At 39.5% G+C, this 27,088-nt stretch overlaps 1 protein-coding gene across 1 annotated transcript; it reads right to left on the bottom strand.

The window, feature by feature from the left end:
• galnt14 (UDP-N-acetyl-alpha-D-galactosamine:polypeptide N-acetylgalactosaminyltransferase 14 (GalNAc-T14)) lies at positions 1 to 26,670 on the bottom strand. The gene is made up of 16 exons (XM_056765042.1): positions 26,349 to 26,670; positions 22,304 to 22,473; positions 15,998 to 16,096; positions 13,692 to 13,759; positions 13,442 to 13,507; positions 10,550 to 10,671; positions 9,848 to 9,935; positions 9,485 to 9,569; positions 7,301 to 7,404; positions 6,359 to 6,485; positions 5,578 to 5,670; positions 5,393 to 5,476; positions 3,188 to 3,326; positions 1,453 to 1,572; positions 660 to 989; positions 1 to 209 (listed from the first exon to the last, which is right to left on the bottom strand). The coding sequence occupies exons 1-15, from the start codon at positions 26,481 to 26,483 to the stop codon at positions 831 to 833; spliced, it is 1,659 nt and encodes a 552-aa protein (XP_056621020.1). The 5' UTR covers positions 26,484 to 26,670; the 3' UTR covers positions 1 to 209; positions 660 to 830.
• Positions 26,671 to 27,088: the final 418 nt, after the last annotated feature.

The raw sequence follows: 27,088 nt of genomic DNA, 5'->3' as shown, positions 1-27,088 counted from the left end.
TTAAGAAAAAATAGGGTATTTATTGTATGTTAATGTGCAAGCAGATCATACAAGTGCTTTGTATTGGGGCAAGTTGAGGGTAAAAAGAAATTGTAAAAAGTTTGTTGTTCTTTAGTGTGTCACACTTGATGTGTGTTCCTCAGGTTTTTGTGGGTTTCGACTGCCAATCTTTGTTCGGAGAACTTCGGTATGACTGACACTCAGGGGATCTATATAGAGAAACAGAGAGGCATTAGCCTAAGCACATGAGCATAGAAATGAAAACTGGTCTGACACGTCCCTATGTACTTTAAAACTAGGCTCATTAATTTTTACAAAAAATAAGATGACAATAACTACAATGCAAGATGGTCACAATGCAAAGCTACACTGCTAGACCAATTAAAAATCCTTACAAGACAATTAGGCACAGTGCTTAGAGAAAGCCTTGGCGAAATATTACAAATTAACATGTAATTTGCATTAAAAATTGGAATTGGTTACGGTTGAGCACATGTTGCTAAAGTATATAAAGCTGATCGGAATGCTCAAATAAACGAAACAGTATTTTGATACATCTGTTATTTCGACACACCCTTAATATAGAATGCAACATTACAATTTAAACAGTAAATAGGTCATATTTTAGCATGTCAGGATGTTTTGCAATCCTAGCATACCTGTGATATGCTGAAAAGACAAAGGGTGTGGACACAGCAGAACAGCAGGACACAGATGTCGCCCCTCCTGGAGGTACACACTGAGCTCTTTCTCTCTCTCTCTCTGTCTTCCTATGTGTCTTCTGACTCCAGCTGAGCTCCGAGAGGTGAGACGAGGTCAGGGAGGAAAGATCACGAGAAAGGCATCTCCCATCTCTGAGTGTGAGCTGACAGCTCGCACGGGCTGATCACCAACATTTTACTGCTCTCAATGCCGTCCAGAGCCATCTCGCTGTCCATGCAGAACCGAGATGCCAAGTGCTCCAGGTGAGTGCCAGATTTCTGCCAACGCTGCAGAATACGGGAGATATGAACACCCACCAGTACACATACAGAAGTATATTTGGCAATATCTGAACGGGGACGTACCGTAACTTTTATATAAAGATAACTGTTCTTCCTAAAGGCGGACTTTTCAAGTATTTTAGTGCACACAAATGCAAATCAAAATGCAGTATAATGTACAGTGTGGATTCACACATCATATCTGCTGATATGTGCACATCCCAGCACAACACGGAAAAAAGAGGATGGTTTCGCTACAGCGTGCCGCATGGCGCTGACATTGAAGTGACAAATGTGACACGGGGGAAACGCTGACATCAGCCTGAAAGTAAAGCCCCTCCTGAGGGGCTGTCTTAAGCTGGGACTGATGTCAGTGGGTTTCTCCGGGAGCTTTCTAAGTGTGGGCTGATTTATGGGCTGTCACAGACATTTCCGGGATTCTCATTGGAAGCAACAGTGGCGGAGGTACCTGCTTGCCGTCGCTGATGTTGCAGGGTACAAGCAGGATCTGGGAGGCAGGGAAAGTGGTGGAGACGTACAGACAGTGTTGCTGCTGGCGGATTTGCTGTCCGTGGGTGTAGATCCACTCCTGCACATGAAAGAAGACAATCTTCAAACGTGCTTGTTACTGTCATGGCATATTCTGATGTTGAACATAGCGGTAAAAAAGCAGTAGTAGATTCAAGGATATTTTAATCGATTTTATGATTTTACAAAAAAAAGCATCTTGCAGTAGTAAATGAGGGTGTTTTAAACGCCACCGGACATAAAGAGTACATATCATCTTGTTAACGTGCAAACTGTTTTGTCCCTCTGCCTAGCAAATTTACTGATGGGTCGCCATGGGTTTACGTCACAATTCATCTTTCCCACTGTAGGTTTGCATTTGTAATACCATAGTGTTAATTCAAAGATGTCTGTTTTGATCTATCAGCTCCACTTAAACACTAAACCGAGAGAGACAAAATGTTGGAAGAAAACATCATCAACGCTTATTGTTTTCCTCTGAGAAGGTGGTGTCGTTTGCTTTTCACAGACACGTACACCGAACGGCACACAAGGGCAGCGTGAAAATGTGCTTTTGTGAGTCGTGCTGATGAACCGCTTCCCATCTGGTCTTATATACGCTTAACAAGGTCACACTCAGCAGGGAGACATGCGCTTGCTGTGCTGAAATGGCTTTTGTTGTCTTTTGGCCCCAGATCAATATATCTCATCATCTCTGGGTTTTAAATTTAGAGAGTAAACAACTCAAAAAAGAAACATGTTACTGCGCAAGAAAGAGGTTTAGTTATATAAACACTGTTTCTGGGTACAATGAGGGTCCATAGTTTTTGATCAGAATGAGAAGGCTTTATGACCAGGAGACGGTGCGTTTGAGCCAATTTTCCTGCCTTTGGATTCAAGAGTTGGAAACTGAATTGAATTGCCCGAGCCCTGCAGGATGTTAAATTGGAAATCAAATTGGAATGACAGGAAAATAAATGTACTAGATTGCATAGTCAGACAACAAAGGACATTCTTCTTTCTAGCACAACAACAAAACAAATTTTGTAACTCTATAGACAAATATTTGATATTTTTCTTGTTTATAAGTCTGCAGATACATATAAATATTAACATCTCATATTTCTGGAAATACTCCACTAATTTATACTAAGAAATAAATACATATTTTTCATTTACTCTGTTATTATTGTAAATATATTCCTCCAGTTCCATTTCAATTCTGCCACCACAATTCAAATTCAGAAGTCTAAAAGGCAATCCAAAGTCATTCAAATGTTCCAGGCTCACGTACAGGTAAGAGAGTCATGCAGGGTGACAGTGGAGCAGATTAGCTGCTCAGAGACCAGAGGGCACCTCTTTGTTTAATATAATTACACAGCAGTGCAAAAATGTGACCTGAATTAAATCCCATTACCCGACTGTAAAAGCTGCCCTTTCACCATGCTCCCGCGGTCGCACGCCATTTAATGTAATCTAGCATGTCTTCGAGGCTCAATATGACCAGCCTAACTGTGCGAGATGTCACCGATTCCTGGTGTGAGAATGGATATACACAATAGCTTTGTTCTTCTTTTGGTCTCAATCAAACAGCTTAATACAATGTTTGATCATTTAAGGTGTCACTAAAAGCAGGAGTTGTGTTCTCATAACTTTAAACATACTTTTCTCTGACAGTATGCCAGGGAGTCTTGTACCTGATTGGCTGCTGGTGAGTCTTTGGTGCAGGGTGCGAGCGTGAGCGCGGGGAGATCCTGTCCCTCAACCGTACGAGATTCCATGCAATTCTGCCTCTGCCGAATCGCACCAGACTTGGCATCCGAATCATCTGGAATTCTGGATTTGACAATAAAACAAACAATAGTCACAAATGAGATATTTTATATGTTTTTAATTGTTTCTCCTAGAAGGCAATAAGTAGCGAAGCAAGCAAAAGGTGACTCCTTGTACTATTTCAATGTTTCACATGACAAAAATATTCTGCACTGGATATTCAGAAAAGACCCCAATTTCCCAAATTGTCCAAAGTCTGCAAAGTCACAACTTTCAGTGCGAACTTAAAGGGGTCAATTCACGCGGCTAAAACAAAGATTATTGTTTGCTTTAATACAATAGTTGTAATACAATGTGTATACACAATTTACGGTTAAAAAACGCTGTATTTTCCACGTACATTGCATGTTTGTATCTCCTCTTTGCTCCGCCTCTCTGAAACTCGCTGATATTTTACAAAGCTCATCGATCTGAAAAGCGAGGTATGCTATGATTGGCCAGTTCACTAGTGCGTAGTGATTGGTTGAATACTGCAAAAATGTAACGCCTCTTATCATATTCGGAACTTACTTGCGTTTAGATTTGGGTGGTCTTAGTCAAATCGTAGTACGAACTGACGTAGATTCGCCGGGGTGTGGTTACACAAGGGCGTATCAGGCAGGTCTGGGTGAGCATTCGCTACTAAATGAAATACATCTTTTGTTCAGACACTCAAATTTTTGCAATTTTACATGTCTAATACATGCATCGGCAACTCATAACACATTTACGCATTTGGCAGATGCTTTTATCCAAAGCAACTTACAATGCAGTAACCTATACATTTATACTAAGGTATGTGCAATCCCCTGGGATCAAACCCACAACCTTGCGTTGTTAACGCAATGCTCTTACCACTGAGCTACAGGGGTAGATCCTCAATGACAAAGAAAAACACCTATTTCAGGCAAATCACCCCTTTAAACAACTTGTCAAATCCTTCAAAGATCACTACAAAAATCTAATTGTAGGGTGTTTGCTACGATTTAATAGCAGTTGAAAAGTTGTAATTCCAGGTCTATGCTTTTCAAAGCAAAGCTGAATTATGAATGACTTTGTAATGGCATTCTGTGTGAAGTCACTCATAAGACACAATACTAGATACAGTAGAAATGTAATGGAGGAGAAATCATCAAACACCTCTGCCGAGAAAGAGCTTGAAGAACGCACACAAGTATCATGATGTGGAACATTTTCTGAGTCTGAATGCTCGCATTCACAGTTCAAAGACAGCAGAGCAGGTCCTTAAGTGCATTCCGCTATTTTAAATAAATGTGAATTTGAAACCATTGGGAGCACAGTACCGTACGAGTAACATCTGACATCTGATCAAAACCCATAAACTTACCACCAAAATAAAAAGGTGCATCTTACCAAAGTTAGGTTTAATACTATGGCTGACTTTGACTGGTTAAATTCAAAACACTTTCAACTTTTAAATAGGATCTTAAAAAGTACATAACATGAGATCATGAAAATTATATTTCATGCAGTGTGTAATGTTGCCGTGTTTGAAAAGTAAGCAGTCTGCCAAGTTGTAAATCCGAAGGTGAATGAATAACAAAGTAAAAGAAAGAAGGGGATTAGACAGATGAATCAAGGAATGAATCATTTAAGAGTCAGTCAAGAAGTAAGGTAAAAGTAACTGTTATTACAAAATAATACAGTTTTTACAACTTCTATGTACATAAACTTGTTGTTGGACACTCCATAAACCAAAGTAGGACCTTAAAAATCCCTAGTTATGTGCTCTTTAATATTTAACACACATGTCCTTTAATACAGGTCATCTTATGTTTCTGAACAACAAAACTGAACTCTGCTTGGCTCTACAGTAACATTTCCATTCTAGTAAAAAGAATTAGATGCGCAGACAATGTTAGAATGCAATATCTGCCACAGTGTGTTGAGATTCTTGCCTTGTGTCTGACGAGAGCAGACAGACAGCGGCTCAGACTACAACAAATAAGCTTTAGACACAGACGAGCCATTCACTGCCATGCTAAAATAATAACACTGCATTTTGCAATCATCAGTCACCGCTGGCGCGCGCACTCAAAGACACACACCACTCTTGCTCCCCGACTCACTTGAGCTCTGGATAGACGTTGTCCAGATACCACTTGAAGGATTTGCATACGAGGCTCTTACGAAGCTCCTGCCTGTCGTGAATGCTGATAAGAGAGGAAGAGAATGAGCGGAATAAGACGTACATCTTTTCCCTAATGCCCTCTTGTTACAGATACACACAAAAACACATGTGCAAGTCACTCACTCTCCGTAGGATTTCCCCCTGGCAGCAGGTCGAGCTGAGTAGTAGAAGAGTTTGAATTCATCCATCCAAACCTCGGCCGTCCTTCTGGTGTTCCTGAAACAAAGAGCAATGATGCGTGTTCTCTTCTCTTGAAGATATGCACATCGACCTCATCATGGAGATCATTAAGAAGACCTGCCAAATCATCACTACGGCTACTAGAATTCATGATGGAGGCGTGAATGAAACTTTTTACGCATCATTTGTGTGCTACTAATGACGCAACTATATAAACGGTATCTGAGCCTCACATATCTAAATTTAACAGATGTAAAAGGACACAGGTTTTGAGAGAATCTAGTAGTCGACTAATGCCTTCAGCAATTATTCAGCAGCTTTTCTGAACTATATGTGGAAACAGATTTTGTTGACTGAGCACACGGCATAGCATTTCAGATTCAGAATGTTGCCTATGCCCTTAATATTTCATATGGTTTCATACTGAGGTTTTTCCCGGGAGGCAAAACGTGATAAAAGCAAACAAATTTTATACAGAAGATTTTCTTCTAGGGAAAAGTCAAATTATCACTATCTATGGTGAAAAATTCAACAAAGAAAACATTCGGAGATTAAAAATAAAAGGATTAGCATATTCAAATTTATGAGACCCCAAAGGATGCAACAAGGTCTTCTGATGTTAATAAAAGGGGCAACATCCCGACAAGTTTTTTCTTCAATGAAGAACTATATTATTGCTGAGTTATGAATAAACATAAGTGCATGCACTCCTTACAGTTCTTACTTTATGTATGTGTTGGCATTGCCCTCTGGAAAGATATAGGGATGTTTCTTGCGGAAGACATGGCCGACCCTGCTACAGGGAACAATTTCCAGACTTCCTCCACACATCCATACTCGAAAAGAGATCTCTAGAAACACAACAAGATATTTATAGTTTAATAAAAATCACAAACAGAGATATCTCAAAGGTCCAGTGTATTAAATTTAGCACCATCTAGCGGTGAGGTTGCAGAATTCTCATCCAATATTAGTTGAGAATACATATACTGAGCTAATATGATTAAAAATGTCGTTCAAATTTATGAAAATATCAAGCGAGTCACCTCACGAAATGTCAACATGTCGCCAGGAGCCAATTTTTGGAAGTATGTGCTTTAGGAACTCTTAGAACGGCGGACCCCATATACTCCCATTATATGAAGCAGAGAGGACTTCGGATTTACCAAAAAATCATCTTTAAGGTTCTACTCAAGAAAAAATGTCACCTACATCTCAGATGGCCTGAGGGTGAGTAAATAAACGTCGAATTGGAGATTTTGGCTGAACTATCCCTTTCAGATAATACTAATAAAAGGTTTCCTGAGTTCCTGAACAGAACACACACTGATTTCATTGGTCCAGTTCTAATTTAATTCTAAATACGTTCAGGGTTAATGACGGTTCCCTTTAATCAACCCAGCACAAAAAGAACCATCCGATCATCCCCAGCGCATGTTTTCAAGAAAGGATATGAAGAAAATAAAATCGCCAAAACAGACATGGTCTGAGAAATTGATTTCGGAGATCAAGAGAAGCTATTTCTAAGTGCAAATGTCACCGCATGGCATTTCCTCTCTGATGAGACAACATCAACAAGTTGCCTACAATCAATCTGTCAGAGAAGGAAAGTGATTGAGGTTTGAATGCCGTCAGACAGGTGTGATCATGCATAGTAAATACTCACCGAAGTTCTCCCCTCCCCAGATGTCCATGGCTGTGTCGTATTTTCCCAAGTGATTGAACCACTTTTTGTCGATAACAAACAGTCCTCCAGCAATGATGGGAGTTCTGGGGGTTGAAAAGAAAACTGGACAATAAATGCCTCAATCCATTGTGTTTCAAAATCCTGTCACTCAATACTAATGCATTAAAACATTTCTTTGGGAGTGTTGTTTGGGTTCAGAGGATAAAAGATCACTGAAGCAGACTAAGTGATAGTTGAGTTACTAGTTTTTGGAAGGAGTTTGCCAGTGCGGCAGCGTTCTTATTCTCCTGATGAAACTCGGCTTGCCCTTCAAAAACAAAGAGAGCTGCTTCAAACACTAAGGACGTTAGGGAAAGCAGTTTCCATATCATCGAAGCCATTTGAATTCAATCAGCAGTAATCTTTCATTGTCAAGAGGAAGGACACATTGTTTTTGTGCTGCTCCTCAGGGCCGTACTTTCATCTCGGATTCACTTTTCACACATCTGTTCTCATCTTTTAGCTGGCCAGATACAAACCTCAAAAGCGTTGATATACGCGCTCTGTAAATGGGCGGAAAGGGGAAAAACCTAACGAGAATTTATAGATGAATGGAAATGAATTTTAAATAATGCATTAAAAGTAATTTCTGGAATAACACTATGCAAATGAATATGTTATTCCAACATCAAGTAATGCTATATTTTTCAGTCGTGGTGCAAACTACATGTTTATAAAAACGGACTGTCACGATGCTAGGGTGTTGTGGGTGGTTGCTTACTGGCTCAAGTAAAAAGAGTCCTCCTTCAATACAGTATATGTATTCTTGTACATAATCCCACTTTCGAGGCCTTTGGTATTTTATTAAGTCATTTTATTTCCTCTCGAGAAAAGTCTATTGCTAAAATAAGTGGAATGAGTTACACGCCAAATTTGAATACCTACCATTTGTACAAGGCTTAATAAATACAAATACTTCGCAAATTAAAAATTATTAATAATTACTTATACTTAAAGGTCCAGTATATGACATTTAGCGGCATCCAGTGGTGAGGTCGCAAATTGCAACCAGCACCTCGCTCCATCCCTCCCCCTCCCTTTCGAAGCACTACGGTGGCAGACACAGGGCTAAGATGTCGTTTTCACATCTTTCCCTCAAGAGAAAACATATCTACGAAACACACTCTGTAGAGCAGTTTGTCCGTTTAGGGCTACCGTAGAAACAACATGGCCAATTCCATGCAAGGGGACACGCAGTGTATGCATATAGAAATAGCTCATTCTGAGGTAACAAAAACATAAGGCTTCATTATGTAAGGTCTTTATACAGCTTTAAAGACATAGTTATGTATATTATATTGCATTTCTGTCAACAGATCCTCCAAAACATTACACACAAAAAACTCCTTTTATCTAATTTCCCCCAAATTCCGTCTTATTCTGATTGCACGTTCCTGCTGTGTTTGTAATATCCTGTACATGTATGCAAGATATTAAAAACAGATCATGTCAAAGCACTTCCAATTAACAACCTAATATTACGTTTCATAATTCATAAGCAAACTCTTGCTAGTCCGACAACCAATTGGCTGTCAGTCAAGGGTCAGTGTTTGGCTCCCCTGCTCGCATATCATCGTGATATACACACCACCACTTACCATCTGTGCCCACACACACAAACACACACGCACTCTCTTGCTGATCACTGATCTATTCTACATCTGTTGGCAGCGGGGCTGCCAGAGCTTCAAACCGGCTGCAGTGCTGCACTAGTGCGCAGCATGGGCAGGAGCAAACGGGATCTGAGGCTCTCTCTGCGTCCCTGAGTGCATGCTTATCTACGCTATTAGCAACCTTCATTAAAACCAACTTTCAGAATGTTAGAACAGCATGAATTACACTACAACAGGAGGAGAAATAGAGGGTGGAAGTTTTATTCCAAAAGTCAGATTTTTTCTTACTTTTTTCTTAATTGTGTAGTATAAAATATTGACGAATAATATTAAATTATTTCTGCTGTAAATATTTAGCATATTCATTACAGAATTAAACGAGAAAGTACCGTGTTTTCATTCTGTAGTGACCCATAACAGAAAAGTTGTTTCTAAATTATCTAGAAAAAATTATACTTTAAGGCCTCTCACTGTGTCTCTTATAAGAGCAGACTGGTTTCTCTTCACCTACTTAATGGGCTCGGTGGGGTCAGCTCTCCTGGCTCGCTTCTCAGCAGACAGTTGCTCCCATTTAAAATGTAGACTCCAGTCGAAGCCTGCAGCAGATTGGAGAGAGAGACGAGTGCCAGAGAAAGATCAATGAAGCTCTTTTTGCTATAATTTCTCATAACTTTCATTTTTATAAGTCATAATTATATGGCACGGCGGCAGTGATAATTAATGTGTAGCACATATGATGAGGCGGGGCTTTAATCACAGCTAATTGTTAGATTTGTTTCTGTGTGACACAGCTGATTGGGGAATGTGACCGCCACCCTCGGATGTCAGCGATGGGACAGTGAATTGAGGATTACAATATAATTGCTGCTTTTACCTCCTCGGAGGTCTGAAGAAGCTGCAACGTAGGCAAACGTGTCCATATTAATGATGTCAATCACAGGGCTGGCGACACAGGTTGCGTCCTGAAAAATTTAAATATACCAAATAAGACAAAGAGAGGGTTGATGGGACTGTGGACGACTCCACTATCAGTCTGTTCAGCTTGATTCCACAACAAAGGAGGTGGAAAATCAGTGAGCACTTGTATTATTTGTGTTACCAAGAGTGGGTGAATGTACACAAATACACACACACTTGTCTAACATCCTCACAGCAGATGCTCTGACCTCATTGCTCAATTCTTTCATGCTGCACAATGGCATCCTGCTGAAAGAAAATAATTCTTGGTATGTGTCAGCGCTATTTGGGTTGTAAAGCACCTGTTAAAACTGCATTGTGAAAAATGTGATTTTGTGAAGTGTGAATTTTGTGCTGGGGAATAAAATACTTGGAATCTTAACACTTCTGGGTGAACTGAATTAACAGAATGATGTATCCAATTATATGTATGAGTCTGTCAAAAAGTTCATAATGTTTTACTTTTGAATTATCTGATATGATATACTGTATGATATCAAATCTTACGATATATCACATATCACATCATATATCATAATCATTATAATGTATGATATCGATATGTTATATGTTATATCCTAATGTATTTTTTAAAAGTTATCTAGTGCAAAATCCAAACCTCTTTGACCCTCTGCAGCAGTGGTGGCAGCCAGTCTTTATTGACCTCACAGTGACTGTCCAAAAAAGTCAGGATCCCGGCACCGGCAGCGTCCGCCCCTCGAACCCTTGACCGGATTAGTCCTGAGACACACACAGACAGGGAGAATGATCAGAGACGCCAGCGAATTCACCATCCATCAGAGTTGTGGATCTCCTGACACGTGACATCTGTTGAAAAGCCTGTTAGGCTGAAAAATACTCTCATCTCAACAATTTCTTTCATGGAGAAAGAAATGTGAAGGGCCATTTAAATCTGATTAGGTGAAGAGACAATTAAGGCCCTACGTTTATCATCGAATCGGAACAAGAAACTTTGTGGTGAAGGCGAGGCTGTTAAATCAGCGGAGCTTGACTGAGGATGCATAATAATTGTGAACGTGCAAAGTTTCATGCAGCATGGCAACTTCAGCCAATTAAAAATCCCATTTAATCCACAATAAGGCTGTATTTTCCAGATGGGTGATCGCACCCTCTACAGAGTTGTTGAGAGCAGGCGGCGTGCTGTGTTTGCGCGTGTGTGCATTTCATATTAGGCTGGTGTGGCCCCTCTGTGTATGCGCTGGGCAGATGGAGAAGAAAACGGAGACCGGGAACGCGAGGGAGAGACTGGGAATGGCAGTGATTATATTCACCTACAGCTAATAGAGTTAACATAGCAGAACCGCACACCATGTTTGTAGCTCTGGGACGACAATAAGGTTTAAATGCCTTAAACCTTTTAACAATTTTCTCTTGTACAGAGTTGGCTGCGCAGGGGTTTTATGCATTAATCAATGCTGTCTAAGCGACAGTGTGTGACAGTGTGTAATGGAACCTAGGAGCGCTGGAATAAACAGGAAGGGGGCAGCGAGTGGATTATCATCTTAAGTGAGAACTTTGCAATGCTACTTCATACTTAGTACTGTTGTATTTACTGACTAATTTCTGCTGCAGGATAGTAGGGCAGCTGTTGTTAAAGTACTGTATCTTTTTCAGTAACAAACTATGGGCCTGATTTACTGAACGATTTTTTTAAAATGCTAATGAGGGTGGAAATTTCTGCGAGTGATTTACTAACAAGGCGCACATTAAAATACACGGGCGCAATATCTCATTCCCATAATGACCCTTGCAATCTACCAAGAGCAGCGCAAATTAGCGCATAAGACATGCTTTTTTGGGCGTTAAATAAAGCGCAAACCAATCAAAGTTCCAGTAACATTAAAAATGACAGGTTGTATTTCTTCGGGAAATATTGCAGCGTTTATGTTGAGAGTACCAATGTGGGTCATTCTCTTTTTAAAATGCATGTGTCCTCATAATCTTCAGTTAAATCTGAAAATGCACTTCGGCCCACTAGTGACTATATTTCTTGATTTATGTCATACGGCTTGGGCGGGGCATTTGTTAACTCCTCCCCTTCAACTATCAAGTCTTCTCCCAGTTCCATTTCATAAAGCAACGGCTGTTTTTATACAGAACATCCAATCAAATTGCAGTGAAAAAACAAGACACACCCATGTTTTTTTCTCATTCGAAATTCTGTTTTACTCGAAAATGTCTGAATATATAAGTTAACATGATTGCTACTTTTGGTTCAAGGGACTTTAAATACTCTCATAAAATTGGCATCTGAAGAGGAAACTCCTACAAATGAATGTGCAATACGGTTAGTTGCAAAAACAGCTGAAACGCCTTCACTTTCGTAATCTTTTGTAAATACAGACAGGTTTATATTTCCATATACACCAGTGTAGAGCAACAAAGTGATATTGGTATTTTTAAGATAAGAAAATAAAACTTCCATTGGATATAAATGATTACTTAAACCATGCCGCTTATTTAGGAGAGAGATGTTGTTACTTCAAGACTTCACCTGGTGTATGATAAAATTATCCCAAATATCTTTACCTTAAGACTTACATTGAAGCAAAGACTCACATCATAACAATGGACCAGAATGTCATAGATTTGGCCTAGTAAGAAATTACATCCATTGTATGTACTCAAAACACAACTACAATACAGCGCCAGGCCCCACCCACAACGTGCTTGCATAGTGGGGTTGGTTTTGCATGGACAAGCACTGTTCAAAGTTCCTACAGAAAATCTAGTTAACATAAAAATGCATTTCGGCCCAGTGACATTAACAGCATGGTGCTAATAAACTAAATTAGAAACTTGAATCCAAATTGGAAATGCAAATTGATGTTAAGCTCGATGCCTAATTTGCCAAAAAGGTAACCAGCCATAAATATGACTAATCTTTCGACAGCCATAATTTCGTTAAACTGCGCTAATGTGGTTTCATTAAACATTAAGTGGGCATTTTACCCAAAGCATCTCTAAGGGCTCAGAAAGCCATTCCGAACAACGGCCGACATAAAATCTCCCACAGGCTGTACAGCAGTGGCAAAATCAATATTTGCTTCAACGGTTTAAGACCAGTGTTTTCAGATAGATGCACACAAGTTCTCTGCTTACAAATGGATTTTTAAATGTTTTTATCGAGAATTTAAATCTCCTCCTGCGCGCAAACTAATCCGTGTTCCTTCATCCTCTTGATTCAATATATCTGTTCATCCGAACACAAAAATATGGATGACAGTACGAGACTGAGGTGGGGAACTATATCTGCTCTCTTCTCCACCTGTGCGACACATAAGGAAAAAAACACTGGTCAGAGCTTCAATGACTGTGTTGTGCTCATCTTCACGGTCTGTTGTTACCCTCCCAGTAATGCACCACCTGCTGTTAAAACACACAATGAAACACCAGCGAACAGCTGCGTCAGGATATTATTACAAACAGGAGTACTGCCATCCCGATAAGAACATTTTAATTTGACCAAGGGACTTCATCACCGGCCTACCTTCTCTGCGCCTATTGCGAAGACACTTTACTTTGGGCAACTTGGTGAGAAGAAGGCAGTCATTTGCTGAAATGAAAAAAAAAATTAAGTATTTATAATATCTATCAATTATTACAGTAACACAACAGTCATTTCATTATAAATGTAATTTGTTTCGTACATACCAATAAAGTGCAAAATAATACTCTCCCTGTAAGTCATATTTTAGTTTTGTTGTGCTATATCATCTAATAATACGCATGATACTTACGATCTTCGCTGAAGTCGTCCACCAGTATGATCTCATGAATCAGATGCACAGGGGTTCGATTCAACACACTGGACAAAAACAGAATAAAGGCTCATAAATGTTCAAACTGAATAAAGGCTATACATTCACAAATAAGTTATCATCCTAAAAATGTAATCTTATTACTATACAAGAACTGGACAAACACTAAACATTCAATTCCATCTTAAAACACTGAGCCTTTTATGGGCCGTTACTCACATCCAATTTACCACTAAGGCTCATCTTTGAGGAGAAAATCATATTAGCTCCCAAAATTGAATTTTTAATAATTAATTTGTTAAACTATTAGGTTCAATATCGTCAGACCGATGAAAAACGTTTTATAATGCAAGAGCCTTGAAAAGACATCCACAAAGATTACTTTGGTTTGAAGACAATTTTCACAATGTAGGAACGATTTTATATTTACTGTAAGACATTGAGGAGATACTGAGGCCACAGTGAAGTATATAAGCACAGATCTCTTCTAATCCTCTTGTCAGTGTCCTCACGCTACATGGCTGATTATGTTTCTCTTACACGTAAGTGTTACCATGTCTGAATCCTCCTGATACATTCATCTCCTTTTAACTACACATACATACTAACCCTCACGTATACAAAACACACACACAGAACTCTGATCCACTTCAGGATTCTCATATTGTTAATGAGCACTTCAAATGGAAATTTTATGGCAACATTTTACAAACGCGCTACTTGAATATGAATGCTTCATATGAATGTTGTCCATTATAATTTAATTAACACTGATTTCTGTGAATGCAATGCTGTCTTTCTTTAACGTTTTACACCTTTAAAAGAAAAAAATGTCATTTAAACTCCAATTTCTGCAGCTGTTTACTTACATTGCTATACTGTCTGAGAAGGGTGAATGTCATTCTATTGATTTTCAGTTTTGTAGGGGGCTTTGTAGGAGCAGGGTTGCAGATTTACTTTGAAGCCCATCCTAGGCTTATAAACCAATCCCAGGCTTTGAAGCCCATCCTAACTATAAATAGTAATAACCAATAAAATGCTCAATATGTAATACCAGTGAAATTTAACAATACTCAAATGCAAAGACTCTATACTGTATCGATTTAGAAATTATGTTGAAATACATGTTGCATTCATGGACATACATACGTGGACATAAATGTTTTAAATTTTTATATAACTGATTTCTATGATAAAGGTCTGCCTGAAGTCATTCTTAAAAATCAATTCACATCTCTTGTCATTCATTTCCCGAACTGCTATTTTCTTTGAGTCATCTTTAGGCAGGTGGAATTTGAGTCTCAGCTCTGTGCAAGTCACCCAGCTCTCCTCTGACTATACCTGCGGGACACAGAAAAAACAAACAGCCTCTCCACATACTCCACAAAAACTCTTAACTCTCTTTCTCACTTTCTCGCCAAGTACCTACAAGGAGACTCTGAGGAAGCCGGGGAATGTACTTAAGGATCCAAAAAGTTCTCTTCCACCTCTAAGGGCTCCTGTATAGTAATATTTTCAGTCAGCAGTAACACCCATCAAAAAGTGCCTGGGGCTTTCACTTCAAACCCACTCTGTGTAAATGTTTGGCGTATGAGAGCGTTTATGCGACGAGATGTGTGTGTGTGAGAGAAAGAATCCCTAACGTGAGGAATAGGTCACAAAAAGATAAACATGTGAATGCGTCGACATCAGTGACTGTGCATCCTCGACAGTATATCTGGCATTTTGACGTTTTCATCACAGCTACCGTTAACGGCCTGCTAACATTAACAAAGGGTTAACACGGGGCAGAAGTCATTGCTGCTCTACGCGGAGGCTGACGTTACTAATGTGTGATGAGAGTAGTTTGGATTCACACACCCGAAGGCACAACACAACACCTCGCATCACATCCCTTCACTGCAGCCTCGGGAAGCAAACTGAAAACCGCACCTGGATACAGTTCATCCTCCAAAAAACTGTCAAACAGTTGCTAATGAGAAAGAAATATTACTTTTTTAAAATTTGGTTTGGGGGAATGTGCCTAAAATAGACTTCAATTTCAAATGCTTAGAGCAAAATATACTTGGTTTTGGTTTGAGGTGATATATTACCCAGGCCTGTTCCTGACAAGTTTACGTGTCCCCACGCCCACTGCCATGCAATAATTGTTAGTGCACTACTAACACTGTGTCACAGTTTTGTGTAGCAAAAGCTAAAACCTTAATGTCTTTCTTGTAAAAATAAGGATAAAAGAAACAAATCTGCACTATAACCCAAGCGTACAGGAATGAAACAGAACGTACCTCCTGACTGTGCGCAGTAGGGTGGATCGTGCCTCATTGTGAAACGTGATCACTATGGTGGTGGGTGGCAGGTCAGGATCATAGTGCAGTGTTGTACACCTGGGAGAGACAGAAGGGAGTAAATATAATGAGACTCTGTGCTGCTAATTATCCATCAAGTTTACTGTCTGGAAAAACCTGTGTTGAATCTGCACATACTTAATAACCAAAGTTGAAAGAGGTCAGGACTGTCATTAAGCATCTGGCGGACAATAGCAACTGTTTAAATACCTAATGCCGAGTGATTTTGAGGTGTTAGTGGCTTTAGTAATTTGTGTACGTTTAAGTATAGACAACATAAAACAGAATATGGGTGGGAGTGATCTCATTCGGGTTAACAGGCCAACAGAACCCCATTGTCTGGAGAAGGGAGGCATGTGATTGGAATGGTAAGGACAGCAGCCAGAACCCAGAGGACGGGGAGCATCAATAATGTAGGACCTTATTAAAAATAAATAGCATTTTCACTTCAACCCAACTGTAGGAGAAGTGCACCAGTGCAAGAAAACAAAAAAAAACTTGGACTTGTGGTAAACACCAACCATTACCCTGCAATGCTCCACCTTAGAAACACATGAGGCTCAGGGTTTTGGTTGTAAGAAGTATAGAAAGAGTTTGAAATGGTATTCCTTCCTCAAAAAGCTATTGTATAAAATTTTATGGAAGACAGCGTTGGGAATAACAGATTCCACATGGAGCCATTTAGCCTAAGTGTATGAGAACAGCCTCGAGAGAGTCAAAACAGACAGAGGACACCCTTTATAGGGAGCTTGTGTCCTAGTTTCAGACAGGATAGTAGGCTCTCAGACCAAACACACATCTATTCTTCAATCGATCTGCTTCCACAGACAGCTGGAGAGAGAAATACCCCTTCTGGTGGGGTTTAATAGGAGATCTTATGATCTAATACAAAGAATAACAATGGAAATCATACACAAAATTGCCTTTTTGTATTAATGAATTATTTTTTAATCATCTCATCTTTTGCTTTATTCAACATGTACATGCATGTATTTTCACCGCATACAGACCATTAAGAAACAAATATCTCTGCCATAGATTTCGGCCAAATAAAGCTTTAGGAATAGCGTTTGCATTGGCATCATGTATGATGTTTTAAAATACTGCCCATGTAGGCACTTCATAGGTTTTGCTATTGCCAGTTGGACCAGAAGATTTAAGAAGTTTAAGAAGTTTAAGTGCAATTTAAACCTAAGTTTAAGATTTTTACCCTAACACAATTATTTAAATATTGTCAAACTGTTAAATAACATGATATAGATGTCAGGATATGGTTGGAGAACCAAATTACAGGCAGCGGTAGGTGGTAAAAACAAAGACTTCATTAACTCAAACAAAAACCCATGATGGGAAGCAAACCAGTGAACATACAAAACTTGAAGCAAAGACTTCCCACAGGGGAGCAAAAAGACACAAGGGCATTAAATAATGTAACTAACAAAGGATAATTAACAAGGGCCATGTGTCGGGAATGAAACGCTGAAGGAAAGCTAGTGCATGCTATGTTAAAACCAACAATATCATATCATATACACACAAAAAAATGAGGCTCTGCCATGATCCTGCCACGAGACCAAGAAAGACATGACATGATGAGGCAGAATCATGACAATAGATTTCCCCATTCATCAGACAACCCATAGCCTCTTAAATTGTTTAATCGAAGCACCACCGCTTTGCTGGAGGAACACATAAGTGTAGAAGTATTTATGTTTGTGACAACTTTTGGGGCAACGCGGTCTTAAAAAGTGCACTTTTGAATGTACATTCATATAAAAAGTATACTGTACATCGGCATATATATTCTGTGTCAGATGATTTACTTATTCACTCATGAATACATTCGAATCAGCCTTCAACACACTTTTTGGGCTGTTTTACAGCTATATATCCTGTTTGATGCCTCTACTGCAGGCAGTCTAGAAGTTGGATCCATCCCTCAATGCAGCTATAGCCCAAGGTCTTTAGAGATAGGGGGATGCTTTAAACAGCAAAACACAGTACATCATTAGGGTTTCTTTCAAAAAACAACATCTGGGAGAGGGGAAGCATATTGGCTGTGAACTTGATATTTCCAAAATGATAGATGTGACCCTGAAAAACTGGAAACTGGGAATTCGATCAGAGCGTTTCTCATCATGATGAATATGACTCAAGTTTTCATTTCATTTAAAGAAGTTCCGTTTTCATTTCTTTTGCTGGACCAAATCACAACATATGGCCACTTCAACGGAAACAGAGCAAACTACAAAAAGGAAAAGGCAATAAAAGCGAATTAAATGAGCTACTCTAATGAGAAATCACTCTACACTCTACTCTGCATATTGTTTAGTTACGTTTTTTTATTGTATGCCAAACAATGACAGAACTTGATGGACATTCAATCGTGGAAATATGTATTCATGTCTCAGATGCTCTGCAGAACTGTGAATGTCCTTCAAGTGTTCTTTGTGTTAGAACTACAATAGGATGCTTAAAACAGCTCTTGGGAACATTGTGACATTCCTTTAACCAACCTGAAAGAGTCTGAAAAGACACTGTCAAGCATTCATTCAAACTTGAGATACAATGAAAATTTTAAACTCATTCTGATGGATTCAACAATACGCCAGAACCTATAAAATGCAACCAGCTCTAAAAAATGATGGAAAGTTGTCACTGTTTGGCCTTTTTATTGATGGGAAAGTGCAGAAAATTCTTCAAATAAATATTTACAATCGTGTTTCTTGAAGGTTGAAAATTACTACAGCCACTTAATGTTTTTGAGGAAACAAACAGACGGTGGCCCTGACTGATGTAAATAGACTTTTATATAACTATTTAACTACTGAGTTGCATAAAATAGGCTTTATAAAGGCTTCAGAATAAATTACATCTATTTGCTTTTTCTTGAAAGTGTGCTTGCAATGATAAAAATGTCAGATATGCTCCGCATAATGGCTTCCTATCATTGCAGAGATCTATCGATCGTAGTAGCTACATATTCCATTCCATTCCATTCCATTTTCTACCGCTTATCCGAACTACCTCGGGTCACGGGGAGCCTGCGCCTATCTCAGGAGTCATCGGGCATCAAGGCAGGATACACCCTGGATGGAGTGCCAACCCATCGCAGGGCACACACACTCACTCATTCACTCACGCACACACACACACACACACACACACACACACACACACACACCCACACACACACACCCTACGGACAATTTTTTCCAGAGATGCCAATCAACCTACCATGCATGTCTTTGGACCAGGGGAGGAAACCGGAGTACCCGGAGGAAACCCCCGAGGCACGGGGAGAACATGCAAACTCCACACACACAAGTCGGAAGCGGGAATTGAACCCCCAACCCTGGAGGTGTGAGGCGAACGTGCTAACCACTAAGCCACCGTGCCCCCCCGTAGCTACATATTGATTTACAAATTCATAGTTTCACCATTGCCATGTAGGCTATTTCAATGTAGTATTACAGATCAGTCATAACTTACAATGTAACTGAATTACGGTAACATTTCACCCCCAAATGACTGCAAATGGGTCCAGTTTCTAACTGCATCTATCAAGAAATTAAGACAGATTTACACAAGTGTCTATCCGTCAAATTTGAACATCCAGGAAAGCATAAAATTATCTCTGACAAAGTCTTAAATTTAACCAGGTCATATCAAACAGCCCTCCATTATTTATTTTATCTATAAGATCCATTCATTATATATGTACGTTTTATGACCCTTAGAATTAAAAGACCTTCTCTTTGCGGTGCCTCTAATAAAGTGAGACACAACCATTTTGAGGAAAAGTCATCAAGTCGAATTGCAGTGTTTTATTAATCCTACAAACTATAGACCATCTTTGCCAAGGCCATACTTCTCCCCCAGTGTTTCATCTGTGTGACTGGAAAGCCTCTTTGAATTGGGTAAATGGCAGCTTTAATGAACAACATTTGCAAAGCTCCTGACGCCTGAGCTTATCAGTTATTAGCCCTTGAGTAATGGAAGTCGCTCTGAATTGAGGCTCATGCTAATTTTCTCTGGTGGTTGCTCTTTTCTCCGCAGCAAAATAAGGTTCGGGCACCAGGCTAAGTGAAAGGACCAAGGTCTCTGCCCAGATGGCTGTCATAGTCCCATTTTGCATTTGATTGAATGTTCTGGCAGTTCAACTGGCGACTTGGCATTTATTGCATTCCGCACATTCGATATGACTAAGCTTGCCTGAAGACACCTGCAGGAATTTGTAAACTGAGAGCGAATTTATACTGCGGATCCATGACCCGTGACATGTAGCCTAATGCAATCTGTATGTGCTGTATTGGTTAAGCAAATAAATCCACCACGATCCACCAGAAGCTTGTTAAAAGAGAACACATGAATTTGGAAAGGTTATGTTTATTAAGTAAATATAGTCAATTGGCAAACTACGATCACTCGCGCTGAGCATCTATATTCAAGACCAAAAACCACAGTCGAGCTGTGCACAACAGAGTCATCCCCCATTTGTTTAATTTTAGCTTAAGATAATTAATAGGTAACGCTGGCACTTTGATTGCATTTCCCAGGACATTTCAATATATCGCTATTGGTCAACAATAGCATGAACAATGAGCGCGGTGTTCCTACTGTAATTACAAAGGCATTTGAGCCTTGTAAAAGGAAATAAGAAACGATGGATCAAGAAAATAGGCGACATAGGGAGTGAGGGAGGGAGAGAGGGAGAGAGTGAGGGAGAGAGTATAACATTAGAGCACTGGGTCTGCATAATGAGACGCCTCCTCACCTTTTATCGGAGATTCTCTCTACTGTCTCCCTGCCCTGCATGAATTATTTTATAGAGAATAATATGGCACCTCTACCGAGGCCCCCCAACAGCTCTCCGCATGATTTCTCATAAACCCGCCTATTTTTGGAGACTGCACAGCTCAGAATAATCCATGGTTAGGCCTTGGTTGACATGGCACATTCATCAATAATTTCCCCTGCTGACGAAAGAGTGGGCCTGCGGCGGGTGCACGTCGAACATTTTCTAAAAGATCCAAAAGTATGATGCCTTCTTACTCGCAATGAGGTTATTTGTTAGGCTTAACTTAAGTGTGATCTATACAGCAATAAACCCCCAAAATACTGCAAAAATTTTAAACCGAGAAAATGGTTAAAACCAAACCTGGACAGAAACCTTTTTACAAAAAACAAAAAGGCCTGCAGATTCCATCTGGGGAAAACCTAGAATCATTTTGTGGTTTATTTTTTCATGGTTGATTTTCCGTTATTCATTTCTGTCTAGGCTGAGAATGTCATGATCAAAGTTTCTGTTTATTCAGGGACTGCAAATAAATGATCGTCCAGCTGTATATACAAGACTTTAAGATCAGTTATAAATTCTACCATCACCAGACCAAATCACTTATTTTAAACCAAAAAGTCTTATAAGACCACATTGAATCTGCATAAACTCTGATGTGTCACCGACAAGAGTCAAAAAATGGTTGGCTATATCTGCTTAAAAATAAATTTTAATGACAATTTGTCTGATCACATGAGACAAATGTTAATACAATGTGTAAACATGCCAAATATGAATCCAGAAATAGCTGTGAAATGAAATGTGGTACTACACTGACATGTAACAAGTATGGTGTTAGTGAGCGACCCCCTATTGCGCTGCTGAGGATGGAAACGTTCTCTGGCCAGGAGCTTGTCTGATCTCATAAGCCACAAATACCATGAGGTCATGTAGCCACTGGAAGCAGCCAACGATCACAGACAGCTGTCTCATAAAAAGCTCATAGGCAATTAATAATAAATCTTATCCGCTGTTATTCTGCAACAACACTAATCTGACATTTTAGTTTATATATTGTATAAATTTGCTGTGCATTACATAATATATTCCAATTAAATACCTTTTTGAACCTTTTTGAAAACTGAGAACAAACCAAGTGCCAGGTCTATATATTTGATTGTGATTTTATGAAAATCATTTGAAGGGCCGCATAAAAATAATTGACAGGCCCGGTGTAGCAAACTGAAGAGCCTTACTGCTTCATGCCATACCAACAACATTGAACCTAGTCTTTGAACTGTTCACGAAAGGGATGCTCATAAAAATGTATCCTTAGTCTTTTGATCTCAGTACACTGCCCTTTCACTTCTAAAAATCTTTAAAAACCTACAGTTCCAACTATATTAATTTAATATGAACCACACTGGTATGCTATATAGATGACTAAAACATGCTGTAGGGCGTACCTATAATGCCGCGTGTCTCTAAGTGCTCTGTTGCTTGGGATTCTCTCACTTTCTCTTTGATTGAAGGCGTACAGACTGTAGGGGTCTTGGCCCTGTTTCCATCTGTGAGAGCTGAGGTAGCTTTTCTCTTCAAACTCTTCCAGCAGGTCATCCCACTCAGCATCTGAAATCTAGAGCATAACGGAAACACAGCAATTGAGATCTCAGATTTGGTGCAATTATTAAGTCTTTCTGTATCCAATCCATGAAATTACTGGAGGTCAAATTATTTTTAGCATGTTCTTTTTTAAATTATTAATAAACTAAAGTGGACTGAGAATCATACAAAAATATCCTAATAGTCCTTCTTGCACCAAAATGTCCTTTGGCATAATCAATTTCGTTTCCGCTAAACTGGAAGATTGCAACATGAAATACATTTGATGAGAATATTGTTAAAAATGAACAGACAATGAAAATATACAAGCCAGTGTAGAACACGCAGTAGTTTGATGATTGTGAAAGAATTTTTATTACGGACCAATTATTATGCCCGTGACACTTAAATCAAAGTAATCACTCACTGTTTGTTCATATGACAATGTGTTAGATTAGATTATGCACAGCCCGAAATAGCTTTACAGACAACTAAGAAATATAAGACAATACAGTGTAGCATCATTTACAATTAAACCTACAATCTCTGCAACAAGACGCAATTTCAACTGTGAAACCCAAGCCTTTCTTGTGGTAATGTTCATTAGGTGGAAAGACACATTCACTGAACTAAAGAGTGTGAAAAAGTAAATAAAGTTGCCGTAGGCAATATTCCCAATTATCACGAGCAAGTTATTAATATTTCAGTGTTTGGCAGCACAATCACACATGAGTAACAAAGCGAGCTGCAGTCCCACATATTGAGGGCTGAACACATTTTATTTTGGAACCCATAAGGCCATATCAATCATAATTTTATAAACCTCCACATTCTGCACCGACAGCAGCTTGAGAGTTTCCACGTTTTCCCACTTATTATTTTCTTGTGCTTTTTTTGCTGATGTAAGACCATTAAGGGGGCTGGAGGCTGTTGGTTATAGTTGGGGCTGGTGATTACCCATGCCAGCAGGTTGGAAGTTTTTCCCCAGACGCCTGTATGAATGCTGACTGATGATGATGCACCCTTTTCGCTGCATTGCCTAATGCGGCAACAGCTCTCCATGGAAATTACTACTATAGGTTTTGTATTTGTGCCGAGAACAACAAAAGAGAGTGTTGTTACTATGAAAAAGTACATGATATACTGTATCATTAACCTATTTGCATAACCGTCAAAAGGTATTGCTAATTAGTAGGGTAGTGCTAAAATACCTATACAGCAAACTATCGCAAAAAAATTTGTTATGATAGTGTATCGATAGTCCAACCTCTACTATAGATATATATTTTTAAATCACGTTTTGTTTTATAACAACAACATAATATTGAGCAATTAGCTTGTAATTCTGGAGTGAATGGACTTCAGGGCATTGTAAACACGGCGAGTTATGTACCTGGATGCTCACACGCACTTTCACAGCATTGCGTGTGTGGTCGGGATGTCATGGCCCAGTGCTTTACAACAGCCGCAACAGCATCTTTACAGCGAGTAATAGAGGTGGGTAATTGCACGTCTATTTCTTTAGACTGCTTAGCATGATAATGGCTGGCCTTTCAATTCAGCCTGCCAACGTACAAACATAATAGGGCTTCCCAGTCTATCTGTATCAGAAAATATTAGTGATTTCTTTTAATTATCGGTTTCCTGAAACTGTTTTCAGGGCGATATTGTAACGGTTTCATCCTCTTCATCCATTTTAAAATTGTAAGGTGACTTGACTGTCCTCCAGGCTGAGACAAAAGGTGGGAGGGGGAGTAATATTTAACATCATTGTCAGTTAAGACACTTTGAATTGATGATGATTCACTGGGAAAAGTAAGTATTTTAATTATTAAGCATACTGCGATAGATACAGAATTTAATTAGCGCATGAAAAAATATGACAGGTTCAGAATCAATGTGTCAAATTTCCTATCTGCTAAACACAATTTTATGCGATTCCCCATCAAAAGGCAGCGATTGCACACCCACCCTCTCGCTCCCTGCTGAAATCATTAGCTCCTTGATGCTCCACAGTCACTGATCAGGGCATTTGAGCTGTGCCACGTTTTGGGCTCAGTGTTTCCCCAGATCCCACAGAGCTCAGCCTTCTAATGAGAGGAGGCAGACAGACTGAGGAAGTGGTAATTGGATCCTCCCTGTCCTGTCGTCTGTATGAGCGGTTGTGTGTTTCTGAGCGGTTGTGTGTTTCCGTGCGGTTGTATGTGTGTCCTTTTTTAGAGACTACTACTCCACCAAAGCCTCAGCCCTCCTGCAATGCACAAAACCACACATATACAGAGCAGGCGTACTTTTGTGAGGCCTTTTAAAACCCTGTTTCTATTTTAGCGAGCTAAACACGCCGTCTGCGGTTGCAGGAGTCATGCACGACTGTAAAAATCGTTTCGTGGTATTGCAATAAAATGATTCACTCCAAAGTGCTGTCAAAAATCATGTGCTTGCAAATGATGAGTAAATGGAACTCCATCTGGCCAGTCTAACACTGCGACACCGGTGACACAAAGCCACCGTGAATATAACCCACAAGAACACTGTACGCTTGTGTAATCTGTATTGTGGAACACACCTGCCATGAATCATGGTAATAGCAGATGTCACGGGTGATATCTCAGTCCTCCCTTGCCATTATAAAGATAATGCATCACTCTGCTGATGTGGGAGTATCTTCCCTTCAAATCTGAGTGAGATGTCACCCCGGTTTGATAAATGGTTTAAATACACAGGCCACTGTGACACACATCGTGTTCACCTCGGCGGCAGCCCTGTTTCGCATTCCTCCTCGCCAATAACAGCTATTTCAGGTTCGGCCTTCCCTGTCAGGGTTATTACAGAAAATAGATATTGCAGCTAACAACAAATTGAAAACATGATGTTCAACACGGAATACTAAAGTAGACATTTTTCTCCCAGAGCTGGGAAAAATCACTTTATGCAAGACAAAATAAACTGTTTACACATTTAGGCGTTTTATATACTGACCAAGGAGTAAAAAGGAGAAAAAATAACAAGGATGACAAAGTCAAATCTAAATTAGATTATCCAATCATTGATAGTTCCAATACAATTCTTTTAGTATTTCTTCACAGATAAATCCAGTCATTTGAAAAAAAGAAAACTTCATCATAGTCTCCGTGCAAGGTCTTCACATTTCCATCCATTCCGATATAGTGTCGCTTGGTGTTGTGTGCCATATTTCATGTTTCATACCCCATTACCCTCATATTCTGTTGTCATACACCAGCAGCTGTTTGAATGAAAAATTGACTTAGGGAAATACTTGTAAAACTTCACTGGACCTTCATACACAAAAACAGGAGTTCCAGTAACGTATTGCAACAGATTGTCATCAACTCACTTTAAGAGGTTTTTAATAATATCCATGACCTTGTGTTCTTGGTCAATAAAGATTTTGCACAATTGACTTTTATTGCATAACATGATTAACCGAGCGCGCCTCCTGAAGAAAACCCATAGGTCCTCAGAACTAAAAAAACGCTCAATTATTGTGTTTAGTTATAGCTTTTCTTTTAATACGAAACGTTATGCATAAGTTTCACGAAGTAAAAGTGTCAAAAACCACGTTTGTGGAAAAGATATTGTCTAAATACATGTTGTTTCGTCTCTGTCGCTTACTGTATGGGAAAAGTGGGCAACGTTTATCATTCAGAATAAGCTCTTAATAAGTTGAGCACATTACTATTTTTTACTCTCCTCACAAGAAAAGAAAACACTCAGTTTCGTCCTTTATTATGACCCAAGCTTTTGTAAAAGTGATGTCTCTGTAGGTAAAAGCAGATATTATAACTCCCTGATAGATCTTGGAAAACAATTAAACACACAAAATTGCTTATGAACATAAGCCTTGACGTTTACGACGTCTACTAAACAACCTCAAGGTGCATCACTCACCTCTTTCACTTGCGGTTCTTGGTTTCTTTGGTCAGGTAGTATTTTCCGACTATTCAGCAATATGAAATACAATAAAGCGGCTATCCAAAACAGCGCCGCGAGAGCTAAAGTGAGCTTTCGAGAAAGCCTCTTCATTTTCAACGTCGGTTATCGCTTCATTTTCCACCAGACAGTTTGAAAAGCACCCGCTCCTCTTCTGTCAGCGAACGCACGGCGAATTCTCCCTGCGCGCCGCGCTCGCGCCCGCGCACTGTCCCTCTCGCCTATCCAGGAACGGGTTTGTGTCTCTCGTGCGCGCAGCGCTGACTTGCTGAGACGGAGAGTGACGCTTGATTAATATCATCCCGTACACCCGCGGAGGTACAGACAAAATGTGAATGAGTTTAGCACCACCTACCGCGTAACAGCGCTTATACGGACGTGGCTTTGTTAAGATCGACTCCACTCCCGCTCCTTTATTTGTGAGATGTGTTTGTCCGAAGATAGAAAATGTGTGCCTTTTTGTAATACGGTTATTGTTACTTTTATACGCGTTTATTGTTGTTTTAACAGTTTTCTCAAGTGTTGGGTTTTTAAAATAGCCTTCATCATAAAAACACACGTGGGACTTGGAATTCAGTACATTGAAAATGCAAACCTCACGCTTCACAGATGTGAAATAAAGTGATTTTTTACTATTTGAATCAACTTGTAACAATGAACAATTTTGTTAAATATACTAGGCTACATTGATACGTTTT

The sequence above is a fragment of the Triplophysa dalaica genome, chromosome 13 (genome assembly GCF_015846415.1).
Source record: "Triplophysa dalaica isolate WHDGS20190420 chromosome 13, ASM1584641v1, whole genome shotgun sequence".
NCBI lineage: Eukaryota > Metazoa > Chordata > Actinopteri > Cypriniformes > Nemacheilidae > Triplophysa > Triplophysa dalaica.
Note: the sequence above shows the minus strand (reverse complement) of the source record. Positions and strands in the feature narration are given on the sequence as shown.